The sequence below is a fragment of the Malaclemys terrapin genome, chromosome 11 (genome assembly GCF_027887155.1).
Source record: "Malaclemys terrapin pileata isolate rMalTer1 chromosome 11, rMalTer1.hap1, whole genome shotgun sequence".
Taxonomy (NCBI): Eukaryota; Metazoa; Chordata; order Testudines; family Emydidae; genus Malaclemys; species Malaclemys terrapin.
The window spans coordinates 24,717,080-24,738,715 of NC_071515.1; the positions used below are offsets into that span (position 1 = coordinate 24,717,080).

Genomic DNA, 21,636 nt, shown 5'->3' on the forward strand with positions numbered 1-21,636 from the left:
TCTTTTGTGTGTTCATTTTTGTCTGTTCAGATTGCAGCCTCTTCAGGGCAATGACCAGTCTTCTTTCTTGTGCGTAAAGCACCTAACACATGTTAAGTTGTTCTCCTATATCAAATATAATAACCCTCCAGTTTGTCCTGTTCTTACTATCGTTATTTACCCTTTATATCATGGTAGCATTCACAGATGTCGACCAGGTGGAAACGTCATTGTAACAGGCATTGTAGAAACGTATTAAAAACACAACTTTAACTATACTGTCACCACCAGCTCCAGCTTAACAACAGTCCTTGCTCCAAAGAAATTACAGACTAAAAGGCATAGGATGAGAGTGAGACAAACAACGGATGGGGAGCGTAGAGGAGGAGGACAGAGTAACAGAAATAATAAGATGTTTTAGCACAGACTAGCTCTGTGAGCAATTCTTAGTCAATCTGAAGGCGTGATCATAACACACCTCCTGCCTACTCACTATTGTATGGCAGTTTCTTGTGTAATTCAAGCAGAGGTGAGTTGTAAGGAGGGATGTGAAGAAGGATAAAGTGGTGGCTTTATGGATTTTGACTGGGAGTTTTTCCCACTTGGAAGAGCAGCCTCGGAGAAAGCACAAAGGTTCTTGTGGCAATGTGGACAAGCAGGCAATTCAAGAGTGAAGGCGAGAGCTGACCTCGTGATAAGGAAACAGGGCAGACAGGTGGGTGTGACTAAATTGTGAAGGGCTTTGAAGGCTAGAACAAGGCGTTAGTGTCTGATGTGGTGGAAGAGGGGGATTTAGTGGAGGGACTTAAAGGGGGTGTGTGTGTGTGTGTGTGTGTGTGTGTGTGTGTAATAGGCAGACCACCAAGCCAGGAAATGGGTGGTGTAAGGTGGCAGGCATCAAGGATAGAAAAGACACTGTCGTCAAGGCATAAGAGCATAAGATTATCACAGCTTGGGCAAGAGTCTTGGCTGTATAGGGAGAGAGGAGAAGTCAGCTCTCATAGACATTGCGTAGAAAGAAGGGGGTAAGATCTAGACGTGGCCTGGATGTGAGGCCCAAAAGAGAGAGCTGAGTCAGAGATGAAGCTGAGATTATGGGTTTGAGTAACAGAGAAGAGGGTGGGATATGCCTGTGTCATGATACAGGAAGGGGCGGGTCTATAAAAGTATTAAGTGCCTGCTTCTCCCCTTCAGATCATGTAGAGGAGCTGTGAGTGCTTCTGAAAATCAGGCCCCGTTATGTCTCATATTAAGCATCCAAAAATTGAGGCACCAAAAATCAGTGACTACTCTTGAAAATGTTCTCACTGTCAGAAATGTAGTAGCAGTTTGGTTTAATTGCATTAAATTTAATTTAATCAGACATCATCTGTAACCCCTGGGGACTACAGTATGGGTATTGTGGGCCAGTGTCACAAAAATAAGATAATAGCCAAAGGTGCAAGTCAGCTGGCCAGAAAAATATGGAATGGAGCCAAGGGTTTAGTTAGCAGAAATAGCTCCCTTTCCCACCTACTGTGCCTGAAAGAGCCTTGAGGGTGAATAACCATCTGAAAATCAAGACAGAAGGTTACAGCTTTAGCTGGTAATACCTTGTAAAGGGATGGAGTATACAGTATGATAACAGTTGTTCTAGTAATTTAAATCTCTCCCAGATGTCTGTGAGGACTTTGCTAGGTGACTTAGTACAGCAGGATATTGACACCTATTTGGTGATTCTCAGAAAGAACTAGCTTTATTTGTACAGTCAATTTTTATGACATTTGCGTATACCTGAACATACAGAAGTATTCCTGGTGTCATAGCTTAATCAAGCTGTTAATGTTTTGATCAGAAGTCCCCGTTCACATACCTTGCCAACTACTGTTTGTCTTGAGTATGAATGTTGGAGACATCTGATAAGTCTTCAAATTATTGTCCTGGTAATGTTAAATCACTATTTTATTGTTGAGATCGGTAGAGGCTTAGATGAGACTAGAAGGCTGATTTGAATTAGCTATGTTCTCTCACTGCTCTTCTTTCAGTAAGATTTGCAGCTGAGTGATCTTTTGTTTTTGTTGGGTTCTATGACTAAGAAGTGAAGTTGTATTAATGAAAAACTTTGGGGACCACCAGTGTACATGTCATGACTCACATCTTTGCCCTAATACTGTCCAACTTAAAATAAATCACATGATTTAGAAGAGCACCAATGGTGATGGATCCACTAGAAATGCTGAGAGAGTGAGTGAAAACATTGAATGCTAGTTCTCGATTGTAATAATCCTAATTTTTAGCATTTACTTGGCAGTTTTCATGTGTAAACATCAAAGTGCTTTACAAAGGTGTGCAGTGTTGTTTATCCTTATTTTAGGGTAGTTATCCTTGTTTTATGCCAGAAGATAGAGAGGTGAAATAACTTGGCCAATGTCACAGAATGTGTCAATGGTGGAGTCAAGAATAGAATTCAGGTGTCTTTGATACTCGGTCATATTTAAAAAAAGAAAAATACCTTACCCATGTTTCTAACTATACCCTAAATTATTACAAGGGAAAAGAATCAAAAATCTGGTTTATGCCTTTTAGGCCTGTCAGGCTGACATTGATCCCAGGCAAGATAATGGAGCAGCTGATGCAGGATTTGATTAATAAAGAATTAAAGTTGGGTAATATAATTAATACCCATCAACATGGGATTATGGAAAATAGATCCTGTCAAACTAACTTGATATCTTTTTTATGAGATTACAAGTTTGAATGATAAAAGTAATAGTGTTGATGTAATATACTTAGACTTCTGTAAGGAGTTTGACTTGGTATTGCATGGCATTTTGATTATAAAATTAACATGGCATAACATTAAATGGATTAAAAACTGGCTAACTGATAGGTCTCAAAATGTAATTGTAAATGGAGAATCATCGTCAAAAGGATGTGTTTCCAGTGTGGTCCCCACAGGGATCAGTTCTTGGCACTTCGCTATTTAACATTTTTATCCATGACCTGGAAGAAAACATAAAATAATCACTGATAAAGTTTTGCTGATGACACAAAAATTGGGGGAGTGGTAAAGAATGATGAGGACAGGTCACTGATACAGAGCGATCTGGATCGCTTGGTAAGCTAGGCACAAGTAAACAATATGCGTTTTAATATGGCTAAGTGATGTGTACATCTAGGGACAAAGAATGTAGGCCATACATACATGATGGGGGACTCTATCCTGGGAAGCAGTGACTCTGAAAAAGATTTGAGGGCCGTGGTGGATAATCACTGAACGTGAGCTCCCAGTGTGATGCTGTGGCCTAATGGGCTAATGAAATCCTTGAATGCATAAACAGGAATCTCGGGTAGGAATAGAGAGATTATTTTAACTTTGTATTTGGCACTCATGTGACTGCTGGCGGAATATTGTGTCCAGTTCTGGTGTTCACAATTCAAGAAGGGTGTTGATAATTTGGAGAGGGCTCAGAGAAGTGCCATGAGAATGACTAAAAGATTAGAAAACATGCCTTATAGTGATAGACTCAAAGAGCTCAATCTATTTAGCGTAACAAAGAGAAGGTTAAGGGGTGAATTGATTGCAGTCTGTAAGTACCTACACAGGGAACAAATATTTAATAATAGGCTCTTCAGTCTAGCAGAGAAAGATATAACACAATCCAGTGGCTGGAAGTTGAAGCTAGACAAATTCAGACCAGAAATAAGGTGTGTGTTTTTAACTAGTAGAATAATTAACTATTGGAATAATTTACCAAGGGTCATGGTAGATTCTCCACCATTGACAATTGGTAAATCAAGATTGGATGTTTTTCTACAAGATCTGCTCTGGGAATTATTTTGGGGAAGTTCTATGGCCTGTGCTACACGGGAGGTCAGACTAGATGATCACAGTGGTCCCTTCTGACCTTAGAATCTATGACCCATCTAGAACATCATCTAATGCAGAGGTGTTTAAACTTCTTAATACTGAGGATCGTGTCTCTGGATAGAGATCCTCTTGGAGGGTTATCTTCCCTTCTGACTGCCTAAAGCGGTGGCAAATATAGTAGTTAGTTACATGAAATAGTGATGTTACAAAAGGGTTATGGAGACAAGCTGAAAGTAAACCTGCTTTAGTGTCATGGGTTGGGCTGTTTGGTTGAATACACTCTCTCCCCCACCTCTGTTTTGTATCTGTGCTGTTTATTTTCTTTCTTTGTGAATAAACCTTCTCTTACAACCTGCAGCTCTCCCTGCTCTACTCCAGGTTACTTTGCATTCAGTTCTCTCTTCCTGTGTCTCTTGCTGCACCTACAATTGTGTTGTGGCATGTAGGTTTGATTACAGATGAATTTACACCTGAAGAAGCACATGACAAACAAAGATAGGAAGCAGCTATGCACGTACTTGGGGTCTTCTGTTTGTGAAAACCCTGAGGCAGCTGTAGATTGGGCTACAGCTACCAGGCAGCACCACTGATCAAATATTGAGGGTGCAGTAGGCAGCCAGGTGAGCCACCTGGAGGAGCTCCATCTTCTGTCATTGGTTTATGGACAAGGTTGAGCACCAGTGATCTAAAGAATTGTGGCAAAATTTCAACAATTACTTTTGTTGATTTAATTTAGGGCAACTGCTCATGCCTTTATATCAGCAACAATTCAGAGTCACAGAAGCACCTACAGTATCTGTGTACCACACTAGGCAATGATGGGGAAAGGCCTATGTGAAATATACAGAGAGGTGGGAATAGAATGAAGTAAAAAAATGCAGCAGCCAGAACTGTGGCCATCCTGCATGACTGGCACAGTAAATGGCTTGCTGTGTATTTCTGTCCCAGAAATTTAGTGTTTCTGCTGCTAGTATACAAACTAAACTACAGCTGTAACTATGAGGGTAAGCTGCATTCACTGGAAATAAATAAATGGTATTTCTGATCGCTGACTCACACTAAATCCTTGTGTGTTACACTGTGTGAAAATGTCTTTTCCAGGAGGTGAAATTGACTGTGTTGATAAGGATGGCAACACCCCTCTGCATGTGGCTGCGAGATATGGACATGAGCTTTTGATTAACACCCTAATAACCAGCGGAGCTGATGCTGCCAAGTAGGTTGCTGAAGAAATGCTGTTCCTAATGGTCAAATATTATGGGTAATGCTAGATAATGCTTATTTTTCAGATGCCAGTGTATTCAGGTTAAAATGCATGTGCATAATTATGAATTCAGTAACAAATAGTTTGTATCAGGAAGTCAGTTTGAAATCAGTATAAAATATAAAGCTGCTAATGAAGGGCATGTAATTCCCTCAGTTTTTAAAATAAATATATTTACGTCCATAAGCTTGTAGTACTAAACTGATTTATTCCTTATTTAGTATCCATTGGTGCTGGATAAATATCAGTAGAAATGTTCAAAGACAAAGCAGGGTTTAGTCAGTAAAATTATTTCAGAATCTAATGCAGCCGTGGTGCCCAGTCTTTGTGTCTTATGGTTTCAGATCTTCAGCTGGCTGAGATGATGAGGCTGATTTTGTTTTGGGGTTTTACTGAGTGAAACTGAGAGATACATTTCGATATGTTGTTCAACTCTTTGTGCTCCAAGGGGTTGAATTTGCTAGGCTGATTTTACTCTGCATTTTTGTGTGTATGAGAAAGAGACTGCATTAGACTATGTTAATGATTACATATATGTATACATGTTGCAGGCCGAATCCTAGGAGGTGCATTGATTTCAGTGAGAGTTGGACGTTTAGCACCTCCTAGGACCTCGCCCTAGAGTAGTGAGGTAACAAAGCACTAAATTTCCAAAATAGTTTTGAGAAGAGTAAAATTAACTCTGAAAGGGAAAGGAAATGGTATTCGGAGTGTAGAGTGCAGCCTGGTGGCCATAGGGTAATGCCAGGGAGGAGACCTGATTTAGATATCTACTGTGAATCTCCTGTTCCCTGAACAAGCAGGGAACAGATAGATCTAGTTATTTGCCCATCTCTATGAATGAAGCATCATAAAGATTCTTATAAATGTTTTGTAATATTCACCGTACACATCTGAACATGCAATTGAGTATTTCCTGACTAGAACCAACCATAAGTATATGTGATGCCTAATACTGCCGTAGTTGCTGGGGAACATCCTGCTTTAGGACCCAGGTCAACCTGTTTTCTTTTTAAAGATGTTTGCAGTTTTCTAGGCTTTTCATTTGGAGATTTTGAAATAAGTATTTTTTCACCACGTTTTGCTATCTGCGTCATTAAAACTGCTTCTCGCCAGACAAAAAAGACAGGGTCAGATTTATACGAGCTTGAGCATCTGGTCCTTTGTGTCTAAATATGATTTTTGCTAGCTCTTTCTAATATATAAAGTTTCAGTCCATCTCTTTTCTGAGTTTTAAGGTAACAATGAATAGCAGTGAGATAACTAGCTCTTGCAATCTAAGATTTCTGCTCAAAATTTCTATTTCACACTTGGGTGACCTGTGCATTGATCAAATAAAATATCTCTGCCAACAGCAGAAATATCTGAAGTGAGAAGACTGCTTAGGTGTAGTAGGCAGATCCAAATGATGGCACTGTTCTGAAAAAGAAATTACCTACCTGCCAGAGGGAATGAGCTTTTAATAGGTGTTCTATGTAAATAACTTTGGCTTAATTCCTTGAACTGGCATGGAAAAGGAAGAATTTCTACAGTGCTGCTAGCAGAAACTGCAGACAACAGGGTCAGCTATTTGATGCAATTCCATTTCAGGGATATGGAAGGTAAATAATGTAGGGAGCAGTTGTGAGCAGCTCTGCACAGTATGGCACTGGCTAGCAGATGTGCAAATTGCATCTCTTGATGGACACCAGCCAAAATATGCACTGGGGTGGAAATCTCTATACAGTGATGGGGAAATGTGGCTTGAGATAACTAGGGGGGAAGGGGAAATTGATGTAAAAATCAGAGCTGCATGGAGAATACTATGACTATATAACAAATCCTCTTTGTGATTTGAAGTTAAATAAATACATCCACAGCTTAGAAATGCAACCTGTTTAGACAGACTTGAGCAGCTTGGTGGAGCTTGTGCTATTGCCTTTCAAAGAATAGAGTGTCAGAACATCCTTGGGCAGGTTTATTCTGTGGGAGCCCTAGATGCTGGCAGGGCATTGATTAAATTAAATGTGTACAGCACTGTAGATCACTTCTGATTGTGGCCAAGTAGGAAGGTTGACAAATGCAATGTGAAAGGAAAAGAGGAATGGGAATATAGATTTTGCAACAAATCATACATATTTTTTTAAAAACTGCACTCATGTTTGTGTGCATAATAAAAATGTATATGATGTGAGAGAGAAAGACAGCACATATTTGCACAAACGTCTGCCTGGGTTGTATGCACAGCTACATATTTTGCAGTTTCAGCTCAGTTGCCACCTTTTGTAAATTTAAGCCTTTGTGTAAAAGCTGGATTTTAAACAGTTTATCCTGGGTATTTAATAACTTTCACTAAAGCTTCGTAGTTCTCCTCTAAGAATTTTTCTGCCACCAAATCTTTCATGAAAACAAGTTCCTTCAGGTCCATATCTGAAATCCTGCCTAGTGATATGATCATGTTACGTATATCCTTGGGTTGTCTTGAAGAAATTGAGTGATGGCTATGAATCCATCTGGCATCATCCAGGAATTTAGTTAACTGTTTTTAGCTGCATCTGCAAAAGCAAATAGTAGATTCTCATCTCATACACAATAGCTGATTTCAGAAGCTCTACAGTGATATGCACCAAAGGACTTGCCGGCAAGTTAAAGAAGTATGGGCTGGATGAATGGACTATAAGGTGGATAGAAAGCTGGCTAGATCGTCGGGCTCAACGGGTAGTGATCAATGGCTCCATGTCTAGTTGGCAGCCAGTATCAAGCAGATTGCCCCAAGGATCGGTCCTGGGGCGGGTTTTGTTCAATATCTTCATTAATGATCTGGAGGATGGCGTGGACTGCACTCTCAGAAAGTTTTTAGATGACACTAAGCTCGGAGGAGTGGTAGATATGCTGGAGGGTAGGGATAGGATACAGAGGGACCTAGACAAATTAGAGGATTGGCCCAAAAGAAACCTGATGAGGTTCAACAAGGACAAGTGCAGAGTCTTGCACTTAGGACGGAAGAATCCCATGCACTGCTACAGACTAGCGACCGAATAGCTAAGCAGCAGTTCTGCAGAAAAGGACCTAGGGGCTACAGTGGACAAGAAGCTGGATATGAATCAACAGTGTGCCCTTGTTCCCAAGAAGGCTAATGGCATTTTGGGCTGTATAAGTAGGGGCATTGCTAGTAGATTGAGGGATGTGATCATTCCCCTCTATTCGACATTGGTGAGGCCTCATCTGGAGTACTGTGTCCAGTTATGGGCCCCACACTACAAGAAGGATGTGGAAAAATTGGAAAGAGTCCAGCGGAGGGCAACAAAAATGATTAGGGGGCTGGAGCACATGACTTATGAGGAGAGGCTGAGAGAACTGGGATTGTTTAGTCTGCAAAAGAGAGGAATGAGGGGCGATTTGATAGCTGCTTTCAACTACCTGAAAGGTGGTTCCAAAGAGGATGGATCTAGACTGTTCTCGGTGGTACCAGATGACAGAACAAGGAGTAATGGTCTCAAGTTGCAGTTGGGGAGGTTTAGGTTGGATATTAGGAAAAATGTTTTCACTAGGAGGGTGGTGAAGCACTGGAATGGGTTACCTAAGGAGGTGGTGGAATCTCCTTCCTTAGAGGTTTTTAAGGTAAGGCTTGACAAAGCCCTGGCTGGGATGATTTAGTTGGAAATTGGTCCTGCTTTGAGCAGGGGGGTGGACTAGATGACCTCCTGAGTTCCCTTCCAACCCTGATATTCTATGATTCTATGACTATGTCTATGTCGTAGTATTGGTAAAACAATGTAAGCATAAATGACACTTTGCAAAAACTTGCCAAAATACAAGAGTCAAGAGTCTCAAAACCAGGAGCCTAAACTTAGGCTTCTAAATCCATATTTAGCCACCTGCCTGATTTTGAAAGGTACAGAGCACTCCACATTGATGTCAGTGGGAGCCGTTAAGGGTTCAGTATGTTTGAAAAATCAAGCAAATGTCTGATATGGATGTAGGACCCTAACTTTTTAGGTTTCTGTTTTAGGGTTTTGCCAAGGTGTCTACTTTGAGGAGCCTACAGTCTAACTGAAAAAGGATTCATGAGATAATGATTTGAAAACAAAAATGCCTGGAGACACTGCTCATGAGGATATAGGCAGGGTTGGGGAAAGTGGAGGGTTTAAGGATGGATGAGATGAAGTAGGATGTTTGGCACACAGGACTTGGGAGGCGGTTACAAGTGTAATGGCAGCCTGATAGAAGGCAAGAAGCTGCAAGTGTCAGGAGACAAAGAGAGCAGTTAGCTGAAGAAGCCATATAGTGTGGAAAAAAAGGAGAAATGTATGGGCTGGGGCAGAACCTCAAAGATGAGGATGAGGACTTGGAACTTGATGTAGATGGAAAGGGCAATTGTGAGACATGATTGAGGAAAGGGGTGTGGTGATCAGAGCACAGGGAGATGTCCTTACAGTGGTATTTTGGATGGACTGAAGTATGGAAAAAGGAGACACCAAGAAGCCAAAGACGAGGGGGAGATGCAATAATCTAGGTGAGAGCTAAATAAGACTTACACTGGCATGTTAGCAATAGGGATGCAGAAGAAAGATGGATTTTAGAGACAATACAGGGATTCTTTCAGCATTTACTTTTTCACCTCATGTGGTAGAATACTTGTGTTGCAACTGACAGTCACAGTAGAAATTGAATCTAAACAAAATCCGTTCTCTTAGCTTCTTCTCTCTTAGGTTCTCATCTCGTTTTTAAAACCACTAGCCTTGCTGTCAGATTGTAATCAAAATCAGATGCTAACATTATACTTTAACAAACAAACTAAACCCTAGAGAGAGATTATAGAAGGTACAAATAAAATTAATGATGCAAGAAAGAGCCACCTACAGAAGTATGGACACAATATTTTTTAAGAGAGGAATTTTCATCATCTGTGTTGAATGTAACCCAGTCTTTTGGTAACTAATCAAACTGTTCTGCCTAACAGGTGTGGTATCCACAACATGTTCCCCTTACATTTAGCAGCACTAAACGCTCACTCGGACTGCTGCAGGAAGTTGTTGTCATCAGGTAAGTGAATCCAGCTGCAACTGTGGAGCTTAATTAATATCATGAACATGCTGCTTATGGCCTCTGTTTTATTCAGTGTTGTGAATTGTCCAAATGAAAGACTTCCTGTGCTGCTTCATGTGATTGTGTGGCTTGGCATACGGGAGTGTGCGTGGCTTTCCTAACTGCATGCTGATAATTACTAGCATCCTGTATCGTTCATGCCTGAAGCCCTTAGAATGCTTTTTTTTCCCCTGGCAGTCACAGAGAGTTTATTTTAATTCACAGGGAAGGGGAGGAAAGGGAAAATCCTTTACCAAGCTGTAAAAATGTGAGATATGGTAGGTTCTTCTGAAACAAACAACTGTAGGACCTGATTCAGGGGAAAGTACCCTTACTGAGGACAACACTTGAGCAAATGCTTACATTCCGTTGAAGTTCATGGGACTAAAACACATGCTTTCCTGAATCACGGCTCTAGTAAAGAAAATGAGGTAGCTAAAGTTCTCAGAAAGGGGCAGGGGGAAAGTGTTAGTTTGCTGATACTGCTCTTTCAAAGAAATAAGGTGCCAACTCCTGACTTCCTTATGCAGGCAGAAGTTCCACTGAGTTCAAAGATGGAGAGCAGTTCATATATTTTCCAGAAAAATGTATCACTCCTTAGCATGTGAAACCTCCACAACCACTCTCAGCCATAAGGTTGAGTCCCCTGGGATGTTTAGGGGAAAAATAGCGTGAAAAATGTAACTTGCATATCCAATTACAGCAAACCCTGATGTGCTCTGTCCCGGGCTATTAGGTCAGCAGGGGAAACAGGGTTAATTCCGTAAGAATTTGCGGTGGGTTTTACGTCTACAGCCTGGTGCATCTTTAAAAACATCTGTTGCACATTCCTGGAAGCATCTTTCCAGAATCTAAAAACAACCTGGAAAACACACAAATAAATAAAATTCCACTCCCTGCATGCTAGGGCTCACTCTGTGCCTCTCCTCATTTCATTATTTTTTTGTGTCTGCATAGCGTGCTATCACAATTCTCTCGATAAGAATCTGCCTCATAAATGCCTGTCACATGATTTAATAGTTATGTAGCCCAAGGCTGAATGTGGAAATAGATTCTTTTTGACTTCACAGTTCTTTTTATAGAGCCACCAAGCTTGAGCAGCCACTGTCCGTTTCCATGACAACCACTTGCTGACTAGAGTTGCTTGCGTTCTGGTTTTTCTAACTAACTGTTTTTTCTGTCTCTGCAATGTTTCTTGTGGTTTAACTAGGACAAAAGTATAGCATAGTGTCCTTGTTTAGTAATGAGCACGTGCTGTCTGCAGGCTTTGAAATAGACACCCCAGATAATTTTGGAAGAACGTGCCTCCACGCTGCTGCTGCAGGAGGGTGAGTAGTTACAATTGTAGCTGTTACGCTAGTTGTATTTTAATTGTGGAGTCGGTGTAACTCAAGCCAGCTGTACCATCTGCAAAGGAATTTGTTCTAATTAAAGAGGAGCAAAACAATTCGATGTAAAATCTTTCTCTCTCCAGGCCGTGTCCCGCCACCATTTGGTAAACTGAGGCTCAAATTAGGGCTACTTGTATTGGGAGTAAGAGTGGTAGGACCTGGCCTTTTATTACAGAAGGCTAGTTTGTGATTTGAAACATACATCCCCCTGTCTTCTTCCTATATACAGACTCCTTAAACTTTGGGTCCCAGTACCAGGAGCAAGAGAGGCTACACACTCACTTGCTTCTCCCTGATGGCCTGGGTTGGACTCTTGGCTTCCATGCCTCTCACTCACTGGCCAGTACTGACACGTCAGCACAGGAGGTGGGGTTGTAGTTTAAGGCTGACATGGGCCACCAGTAAATGACCATCCCTTGAAGGTGGATGCAGGGAAGGAATAGCGGCTCCCTGAGATGCTCCTGGTGGGATGCAGCGAGGCACTGCCCCCTTGTTGTGTCCTTGCATCAAAATCTAGTTATAAAAGAAGATTTGTAAGGCATTTTTTCTAGGTTTCAGTCAGAGAAAGATTATTTTAAGCCTCTGAAGCCCATTGAAAGTAACCAAAATACAGAATCAAAAGGTTTTCATCCTCTGATGATGCAATTCAGATGGGCGATGGGATCCTAGGAATGAAAATGAATGAAAATTAAATTACGTCAGTTTCATTTGTAGCCCTCCTGCCTAGTTCCTTTCAAGATTTCTTGTTAATTCCCAGTAGGTTTGTTTGAAATTAACACAGAAAAAGCACAAAACACTTGGCAAGCTATTGTTTTCTGGCTCTTCTGTTGAGGACTTGATTGCTCAGAAGATTGCTAGATTGAGCTTCTAGAATCCATCCTAGATTGGCAGTGGTTGTATTGACCAGATATGGTAACTACCTGGTGACTATGTGGTAGCCTTTGTAAGAATGAGTTGTCAGCTCACTTCTTAGTGGACCATTGTCCACCTCACACAAGTCGTCACCATCACAAGTACATAATGAAAGTGTTTCAAACACTGGACAGAATTGTTCTTGTTAAGTATTTATTTCATACGGTTAATAGAAGATGTATAGTAGTTGGGTGGACTGAATTACCATGATAGAGCACTCTTCAGAAAGTACCTCTCCTTAAAGCTGGACTCAAAATAATACCACAGGTGTCTGAAAGAAAGGGACTGAAATAAGAGGCAAAAATTGGGTACGTTGTGGGGAGCATTTTGTAGATATTTTATACACTGGCAATTTTAGATTGGGGTAAACACCAGTTTTGTTCCATCCGCTTCTTTTAGACTGGAACTGGAGCTGTACATAAAACACATATTTTCCTCTTGATGCTTGCCTGTAACTCCCATTAATATTAATGGGAGTTATATTGGCATTGAGACAAGACTACCTTCCAAAGGATCTCTTTTTTCCTGTTTCGTAGTAGAAATGATTTATTGCCCCTCTGAATGACAAAGGAGTCTTGGAAGATTATTGTGCTTCATTACATCATTTTCTGGTTTGGTATTGTACATTTATTTACTTGAATTACAAAGACATTAAAATGCAGTTATTTTATTTTCCATTAAGAATCACTTCAGTTTAAACAATAACAACACATAGTTATATCATATTGAATTCATGCAGCGAAGATAAAAACTATGAATAATCCTATTTGAATGCAAAAAAGCTCTTAAGGATGTGCTTAACTTTAAGCTTGTTCTTAAGTCTCATTGAAGAAAATGGGATTTAAGTAGGTGCTTAAAGCTAAATTTATTCTAAATGTTTTGCAGAAAAAAGTGAACTTCAGCATATGCATAAAAAATTAATCATGTCCTTAAGTGTTTTCCTGAATTGGGGCCTAAATCTCCTCCTCATTATTAGCCCAGCATTTTGTAAGCTTGCTTCAAACTTCAAAATTGTTCTTGGAAAAATTCTCAGCTCAGCATAGGAAGCATTAGCAGCACAACTCCCTTTGGAAATTTTTGACTGCCTTCTCTCACCTTGAATCCAGGATATATTTATTACTTTCTATTTATATTATTGATTTGTTTTTACTAGGGCTGTTGATTAATCACAGTTAACTCACGTGTTTAACTAAAAAAATTAATTCTGATTAATCACACTGTTAAATAATAGAATACCACTTGAAATTTATTAAATATTTTGGGTGTTTTGATTTCTATTACAACACAGAATACAAAGTGTATGGTGCTCACTTCATATTATTTTTTATTACAAATATTTGCACTGTAAAAATGATAAACAAAATAAATAGTATTTTTCAATTCACCTCATACAAGTACTGTAGTGCAATCTCTTTATCGTGAAAGTGTAACTTATTTTTTTTTGTTACATAACTGTACTCAAAAACAAAACAATGTAAAACTTTAGAGCAGGGTCAGCAACCTTCGGCATGCGGCCCACCAGGGTAATCCACTGGCAGGCCGAGAGACATTTTGTTTATGTTGACCATCTGCAGGCACGGCCCCCTACAGCTCCCAGTGGCCATGGTTCGCCATTCCTGGCCAGTGGGAGCTGCGAGAAGTGACAGGCCACAGGAACGTTTACAGGAGATAATGCTGCCTGCTTCTTATTTACAATGTAACCTGAAAGTGAGAACAGGCGTTCGCCTGGCACTTTTGTAGCCGGCGTTGGAAGGTATTTACATGCCAGATATGCTAAACATTCGTATGCCCCTTCATGCTTTGGCCACCATTCCAGAGGACATGCTTCTATGCTGATTATGCTCATTAAAAAAATAATGTGTTAATTAAATTTATGACTGAACTCCTTGGGGGAGAATAGTATGTCTCCTGCTTTGTTTTACCCGCATTCTGCCATATATTTCATGTTATAGCAATGTTGGATGATGACCCAGCACATGTTCGTTTTAAGAACACTTTCACAACAGGTTTGACAAAATGCAAAGAAGGTATCAATGTGAGATATCTAAAAATAGCTACAGCACTCGACCCAAGGTTTAAGAATCTGAATTTCCGTCCAAAATCTGAGAAGGACGAAGTGTGGAGCTTTGTTTCAGAAGTCTTAAAAGAGCAACACTTGGATGTGGAAACTGCAGAACCTGAAACACCAAAAAAGAAAATCAACTTTCTGCTCGTGGCATCTGACTCAGATGATGAAAATGAACATGCTTTGGTCCACACTGCTTTGGATTGTTATCAAGCAAAACCTGTCATCAGCATGGATGCATATCCTCCGGACTGGTGGTTGAACCATGAAGGGACATATGAATCTTTAGCGCATCTGGCATGTAAATATCTTGTGATGCCAGATACAACAATGCCACGCGAATGCCTGTTCTGACTTACAGGTGATATTGTAAACAAGAAATGGGCAGCATTATCTTCTGCAGATTGTAATCAAACTTGTTTGTCTGAGCGATTGGCTGACGTACGACTGATGGACTTGTAGGCTCTAAAGTTTTACATTGTATTATTTTTGAATGCAGTTATTTTTTGTACATAATTCTACATGTTGTAAGTTCAACTTTCATGATAGAGATTGCACCACAGTATTAGGTGAATTGAAAAATACTATTTCTTTTGTTTTTACAGTGAAAATATTTGTAATAAAAATAATATAAAGTGAGCACTGTACACTTTGTATTCTGTGTTGTAATTGAAATCAATATATTTGAAAATGTAGAAAACATTCACAAATATTGAAATAAATGGTATTCTATTATTGTTTAACAGTGCGATTAATCGCGATTAATTTTTTAATTGCTTGACAGCCCTAGTTTTTAACTTGTCTGGAATAGCATTCCAAGCTTATCAAGTAATAAAGGTGTGATCTTTACAAGTTGCCTTTTTCTCGGTTCTTTTGTTCGGGCTTGAATTGCAGTTTCTGCCCCGTTTCTGCACTGCAAATAGTGAAATAAAACTTTTTTTTTTGGTACTGACCAAGATGAAAACTTTTGTTTTGCTCATGCTTTGTTTTCTTTCCTTGTCTTTTCAGTAACGTTGAATGTGTAAAACTCTTGCAGAGCAGTGGAGCAGATTTTAATAAAAAGGACAAATGTGGGAGGTATGTAAATTGTGAAGCTTTTTCAGATATATCTCAAAGAAAGAAAGAGAAAGAAAAAGCCCTCAATCTGGAAATCATATGTTCTGCTTAAAAGGTAAACCGTAAAAGGAGGTAGGAAATCACCATTCCCAATAGGATACTGCGCTTGAAGTTAAATGCCAAAAAGGCAGGTGCAGACTACATTAAATACATGAAAGCCAAGCCCATGCTCTTGAGTCTTTCTTGTTTAAAAATATCAGTGGTTTAATTTTATTCCTCATTGCTCTGCGCGTTGCTTGGATCCTTGTGCTTTCGTGCCCAAGACAGCACCTGCACGTCACTGTGGGGAGAACTATTGCTCATCAGCCTGCTTTCTAGACTTTCTCAAAGTAAATAATGCCGGTATTGTTATGACTGAAATGGATGTGCTGATTCAACTTCCTGAGTGCCCCGGATGTACATTACACATTCAGCCAAACAGTTTTCACCCAGGCCACGGATTTAAAAAATAAGGGCCTACTCCATCTTTAAGCTCTGATCCTGGAAATGCATATGCATGTGCTTAACTTCACACACTGTTAGTAGTCCCATTAACTTTAGTGGCTACTCATGGTGTGTAAAGTTAACCATGTGCATAAGACTTTGCAAGATTGAGGCCTTAGGCACCTAAACAAATTTTCAAAATGGCTGAGCTGTCAGCGGCTCCCAATCTAGTCAATGGGAACAGCTGAATTGGTCTGCCATTTTGAAAATCAAGTGAATATTTCAAGAGCCTAAATTATTTTTGTGTTATTGAAAGGGTAAAAAGGGGGCCAGATCTTATGCACTATGCACCTTTGAGGGCAACAGCTTAAAATAACCCATCACAAATCTCCTCCTCCCTCTTGAACAATTTTCCATCCTTCCCATTAAAATTTCTCTTCTCCCAACCCCCTCCTCCCCATTTTAAAATCGGAAAACAGATGAGCCTTGTAATGAACCCAGACATTAGTCAGATTTGGGCTATTTTGGACCACAGGTGGGAAGAAATTTCAAATCTGTGTTCACAGAATTCCCTGTCATGCTAGCCAGCAGGACACCAGCTCAAACACCTTTGCTTTTCTCAATGGTGGCAGTGCAGCAAAGCTAATACCAAAATGAGTTAGGAGCCTCACTTTAGGTCCCCACTTTTGAACATCTTGGTCCCAATATGTGTTTTACTTGCTTTTGAACTGCAATATGAGTAATAGCAAAGTTCAGTTTAAAGAGCTGGATAGGAAGGAAAGTGTAATCCAAAAAATACTACATAAATGTACTGTAACCAAATTAAAATAGAAAAAAATGAGTCTTGCAGTATTTTTAAATGGGTACTCTTTAAGGAGCATTTGTGCTTTTTATCCCACAAAGGACATTGTAAAAGCCTTAGCAAACTAAATATACAAGATTATAATTTTTAGGAAGTTTTGCTCTTGTTCGTAATGACGACATAAACTAATCTAACATTAAAAGGCTCTAATGTGTTACAGGCATTATTGGCATTCCATCCTTAAAGTGCAATAAAGGGCTTTCTGATTTGTTTTTAAACCATATGCACTAAAGAGACACAGTGAGGTATGTCACCTTTCAGCAACAGCTTTGAAATAAAAACAAAGCTGTTCTTTATCCCGTGTAAATGAAACAGGTACAAAACTGAGAGAGCTAGTAAGAAAATGAAGCACTCTTTGGTTATTTGCATTTCACAACTTCCCCAAAAAATAAGTGAAACAAAAAAACTTTTTTTTTTTTTTTTTTTTTTGGAGAGAAGAATTTTAATTGGTAGAGGTTTTTCGTGTCTTTGAGTGGTAGAAGCAGCCTTTGAAAATTTCATACCCAGCAGGGTACTCCTGCCTTCCCGCAATGAATGTGCCTTCTGAATGATACTCATGCTTCTGAGCTGGGGATGCCAAATCTCTGACTCTGTGAACTATACTGCACAATGAATCCTTTCTTGGATGTTGGAATCTGTCAGTGTGACAGGGTGGATAGGTCATCGCACAGCTATGTCACACCCCACCGCAGTCATTGCCCATAGGCTCTGACTGAGCTAGGCAACATCATGATGTTTTGAGGATTCAATACAGGCTGATGTTTCATTGTGTCACCCTGAGTTGAGGCAACAGGCTGCAGCTGAGCCTGCTGACTTAAAAAGGGGCTGAGCTACTTTCATGGGAGGGAGAGACGGGGCACAAACCAGGCAGAGAGCTCTGGAAACATAAGAACTGGCCTGTTGGTGGTGGTTGGTTTGGTTTTATATTGCTTGTCTGGAGTTTAGTCCAAGGGTGGGCAAACTTTTCGGCCCGAGGGCCACATTGGGGTGTGAAACTGTATGGAGGGCTGGGTAGGGAAGGCTGTGCCACCCCAAACATCCGACCCCTCCCACCTCCCGCCCCCCGACTGCCCCCCTCAGAAACCTCCACCATCCCACCCTTCCCCTCGCTCCTTGTCCCCTTACTGCCCCTAACTGCCCCCCCAGGACCCCACCTGCTATCTAACCCCCCCTTTCCCCATTCCCTGGCCCACCCCAGAACCTCTGTCCTATCCAACTGCCCCCTGTACCCCGTCCCCTGATCGCCCCCCCAAATCTCCGCCCCATCCAACCGCTCCCTGTCCCCTGACTGCCCCCCGGGGACCTCCTGCCCCTTATCCAACCCCCCGGCCCCATGGCTGCGGGAGAGGGGGAGCAGTGGGAGAGGGGCCTGGGGCTAGCCTCCCGGGCCAGGAGCTCAGGGGCTGGGCAGTACCATCCCACGGCCTGGATGTGGCCCGCGGGGCGTAGTTTGCCCACCGCTGGTTTAGACCATTAAACTTAATTAAGTGAATGTGGCCAGAGACTAATTTGTGTTTTTTGGTTGAACAAGAAGCTGTAAATAAACCCCAAAACCTGAGGTTTTTTGGGGGGGAGGGGAAGGAGGAGCATGGGGGGGTTGTTTTGTTTTACCTGAGGCCTCTATAGGAATGGTGCAATTGGGACTCATTAATATAATCCATGTCATGTTTTAGATAGTGTCTGAAGTAATAAATTTCTATTTGTTTTGCAGGACACCTTTGCACTATTCAGCTGCGAATTGTCATTTCCATTGTATCGAGACACTGGTGACCACAGGGGCAAATATTAATGAAACGGATGACTGGGGACGTACTGCTTTGCACTATGCTGCTGCTTCTGACATGGACAGAAAGTAAAAAAGCCTATTTGTATTCCTTGTTTTTACTGTGTTTCTAACTCATTGTCATTTATATTCTTTTCATGCCACAATCTCATTTAAACAAACAAAAATAAACCCACTAGCAAAGGTATTCCTCCTCCTCATAGATACACCCATTATTGAAATAGCCTTGATTATAAGCAGAGTCATGTATAGTGCAGTTACGCAGCTGTGCAATTTACCTTTTTATTCAAGTTGCCACATAAATCCCCCAAATGCTGCCCACCTTCTCCTGCTGAACGACTTCCCTTCCCACTTTGCCTTCCTGTTTCCTTATTCTGGTGGTTTTCCCACAAGGGAGAATTCAGCGAATTTCCCATTCCTGCTCTACTGTTGTGGTCTTTTTAAAAGGATAGAGCATGAGGCAATGGGAGGGAGATCTTTCCAGATGGGGGATGACAACAAAGACAAGCTATTGCCAGCCTACTCATACTTTTCTGTCAGAGGTGGAATAGATCCGTGGGTGCTGGAACAATTTGTACAGTGGGGGTGCTAAGAGCCATTCAACCAAACTGTGAATCTTGTATATCATGGAAACCACTTCAAGCCAGGGGGTGCACCAGCATCTCTAGTTCCAGCACCTATGAGTTAGGCCCCTCGTGAACGTCACTGTGTGGACTGACAGAAACAGAACCCCTGTTGGGGGTGAGAGGCTGCTAAGCAACAGGAGAGGCAAGATTCTGTATTCCAGCCACTGGGAACAGCCACTAGCAGAAAAGACCACTGTACTTGTGGGAACTGGAGGTATGTTGGTTGGAGGATGGGGCCAGTGTTACGCAGTGCTCTTAAGCCCATTGGGAACAAAGTCTGATTCTAGTGGGATTAAGAAACTCTCTTCAACAGCTTCATTAATGACATCTTCCCTTCTCTCAAATCTCTGGTTAGTCTGTACAATTTCTAATTCTCAGTTTGTTACATAATTTGGTGGTGTCTGCCCTATGACATGACGTATAGATCGAATGGCCTTGATTATAGCCTTAGGTCTCCTTTAGAATTTAAAACCATTAGTCAGCTGTTTTCATTTCCTGTTCGATATCCCCACACAGTTTTCTCTGTTCCTTCTCTGCTTCTCTCCTGGTCTAAGGGATCATTCACTTTGGTTTCTTATACATTTAAGTCTTGTAAAAAATTGTTTGACATACAATTCATTTCCAGTATAACACCTTCTAAAAGCTTCATTGCTCTCTTGAAATGGCTCCACTGTAGAAGATTGTGTGCCAGGCCATTGCAAACCACAGAACCATTACCTGCAGTAAAACGGATAGGAAGTACATGAACGTCACCCTCAGATCCATATGGTCCTAGCCATGAGGCAGCAGGGTCTTCCAAGGACTGCACTTCCTGTACATCCATCCCTAGTATATGATAGAGTAGAGGGAAGGCAAGTGGAAGTTTCTAGGCCAGTCTCCATCAGGAGCTGCTACTCCTTGTACTGAAACTCTTGGTTCAAAGCCAACTTTTCAGATTTTGGGCCTCTCCTGCTGTCTGGAGTTTTGACATGACAAGTCAGGGGCCCTTGACCAAGTTTAGGATGCATCAAGACAGTTTTAGCAGTGGCAAAAAGCCTGATTCATTTAGACAAGTCCCCAAACATTAGTAAGATTGCTTTTCCCTCGTTGCACCCCTGGTTGTTTCTATGGCTTACAAGATAGTGAAGGGTGGCAGTACCTTCACATGAGAGCCCCCCCAGGATAGAGAATCACATAAACTAGTCCAGCTTTGAAAACGATCTTATTTGTTGGTGGATCTTGCAATGTGCATATCCAAAAAGATACTAAACTATCAGGTGGCGGTGGACCTCTATAATGTCGTCTTATGCAGTAAAAATTTCCTATGATATGACCCTTTCCTGGTGAGACACATGTTGGTGGACATGTCTAGCACTGTTGCTCATTTTCTGGCATCAGCAGTGATACTTCACAATGTTTTATGGCTCAGACTGTCTGGGTTGCCGCAAGAAGTGCACTCTAATGTTTTTGATTTGCTCTCTAGAGACCCTGAGGTAATAGTAAATCTGTTGAAATTAGAAAACTAGATACTAGATCTATGGCTAAATCCCTAGGGGTTTCTCACCCATCTTTCAGACCAAAGTTGTCATCTTTCTAATTTCAGAATCTCCTCAGTCCTCTTATCTCTCTGGGTGCCAATCCCAGCAATAGCAAAAAGCATCTAAGCCTGCTAAGACTTCTGAATTTAACAACAGCAGTAAAGACCATGTTTATTTGCCATGGTAGATGTCCTCCTTGTCTGCTGTTTCACCTGGTGGTGCCATAGAGCTTGAAACTAATCCTACTCCTTCCTGTTCTTTGAGAGGGGAACAAAGGGATTTAGGACTGGAAGGGGTCTCCTGGGTCATTGAGTCCAGTCCTAAATTACAGGCAGTCCTGTCATGTAATCCCAATCACGAATTCATCATGCTCTGTTTCAAGACGAGTAAGATTGTCTGACCCACTACTCCTGTTGCTTACAGTCAGCACAGTCTGTTGAATCTTGGAGACTGGAGAAGGTGCTGGCAGTTAGAAAACACTGAGCAAATTTGATGTGGAAGGCACTGAGACACAGCACATGTGGATGCATCTTCTTCTCTCCCCTCCACGCCCAGTCATTTTTCACAGAAAAAACACATTTCAAACTTAGTTCCAACTGGAGATTGGATTTGAACATCAAGGGGAGTGTTCTTGTCTTCTTATATTGTCCTTTTAGTAGTCACTGTATCACTTAGATGAGTGAGTAAGATTCAAGAACTCCTGGCTGATCTGCCTTTAGTATGCTGTGGAACGATACTATGCTTTTGTGGCCTTACCCTGAATTTATGCCTGATGATTATT

At 41.1% G+C, this 21,636-nt stretch overlaps 1 protein-coding gene across 10 annotated transcripts in view; it reads left to right on the forward strand.

Moving 5' to 3' along the window:
* Nucleotides 1-21,636, forward strand: part of ANKRD44 (ankyrin repeat domain 44) — a 211,440-nt gene that overhangs the window by 132,045 nt on the left and 57,759 nt on the right. For 6 of the 10 annotated variants that reach the window (XM_054043995.1, XM_054043994.1, XM_054044002.1 and 3 more), the window contains exons 10-14: nucleotides 4,931-5,045; nucleotides 10,036-10,118; nucleotides 11,371-11,488; nucleotides 15,537-15,605; nucleotides 18,641-18,781. In XM_054043995.1, coding sequence (XP_053899970.1) covers nucleotides 4,931-5,045; nucleotides 10,036-10,118; nucleotides 11,371-11,488; nucleotides 15,537-15,605; nucleotides 18,641-18,781 — 526 coding nt within the window. The remainder of the gene's footprint in view (nucleotides 1-4,930; nucleotides 5,046-10,035; nucleotides 10,119-11,370; nucleotides 11,489-15,536; nucleotides 15,606-18,640; nucleotides 18,782-21,636) is intronic. The other 4 variants (XM_054044000.1, XM_054044001.1, XM_054043998.1 and 1 more) reach the window with 1 other exon arrangement.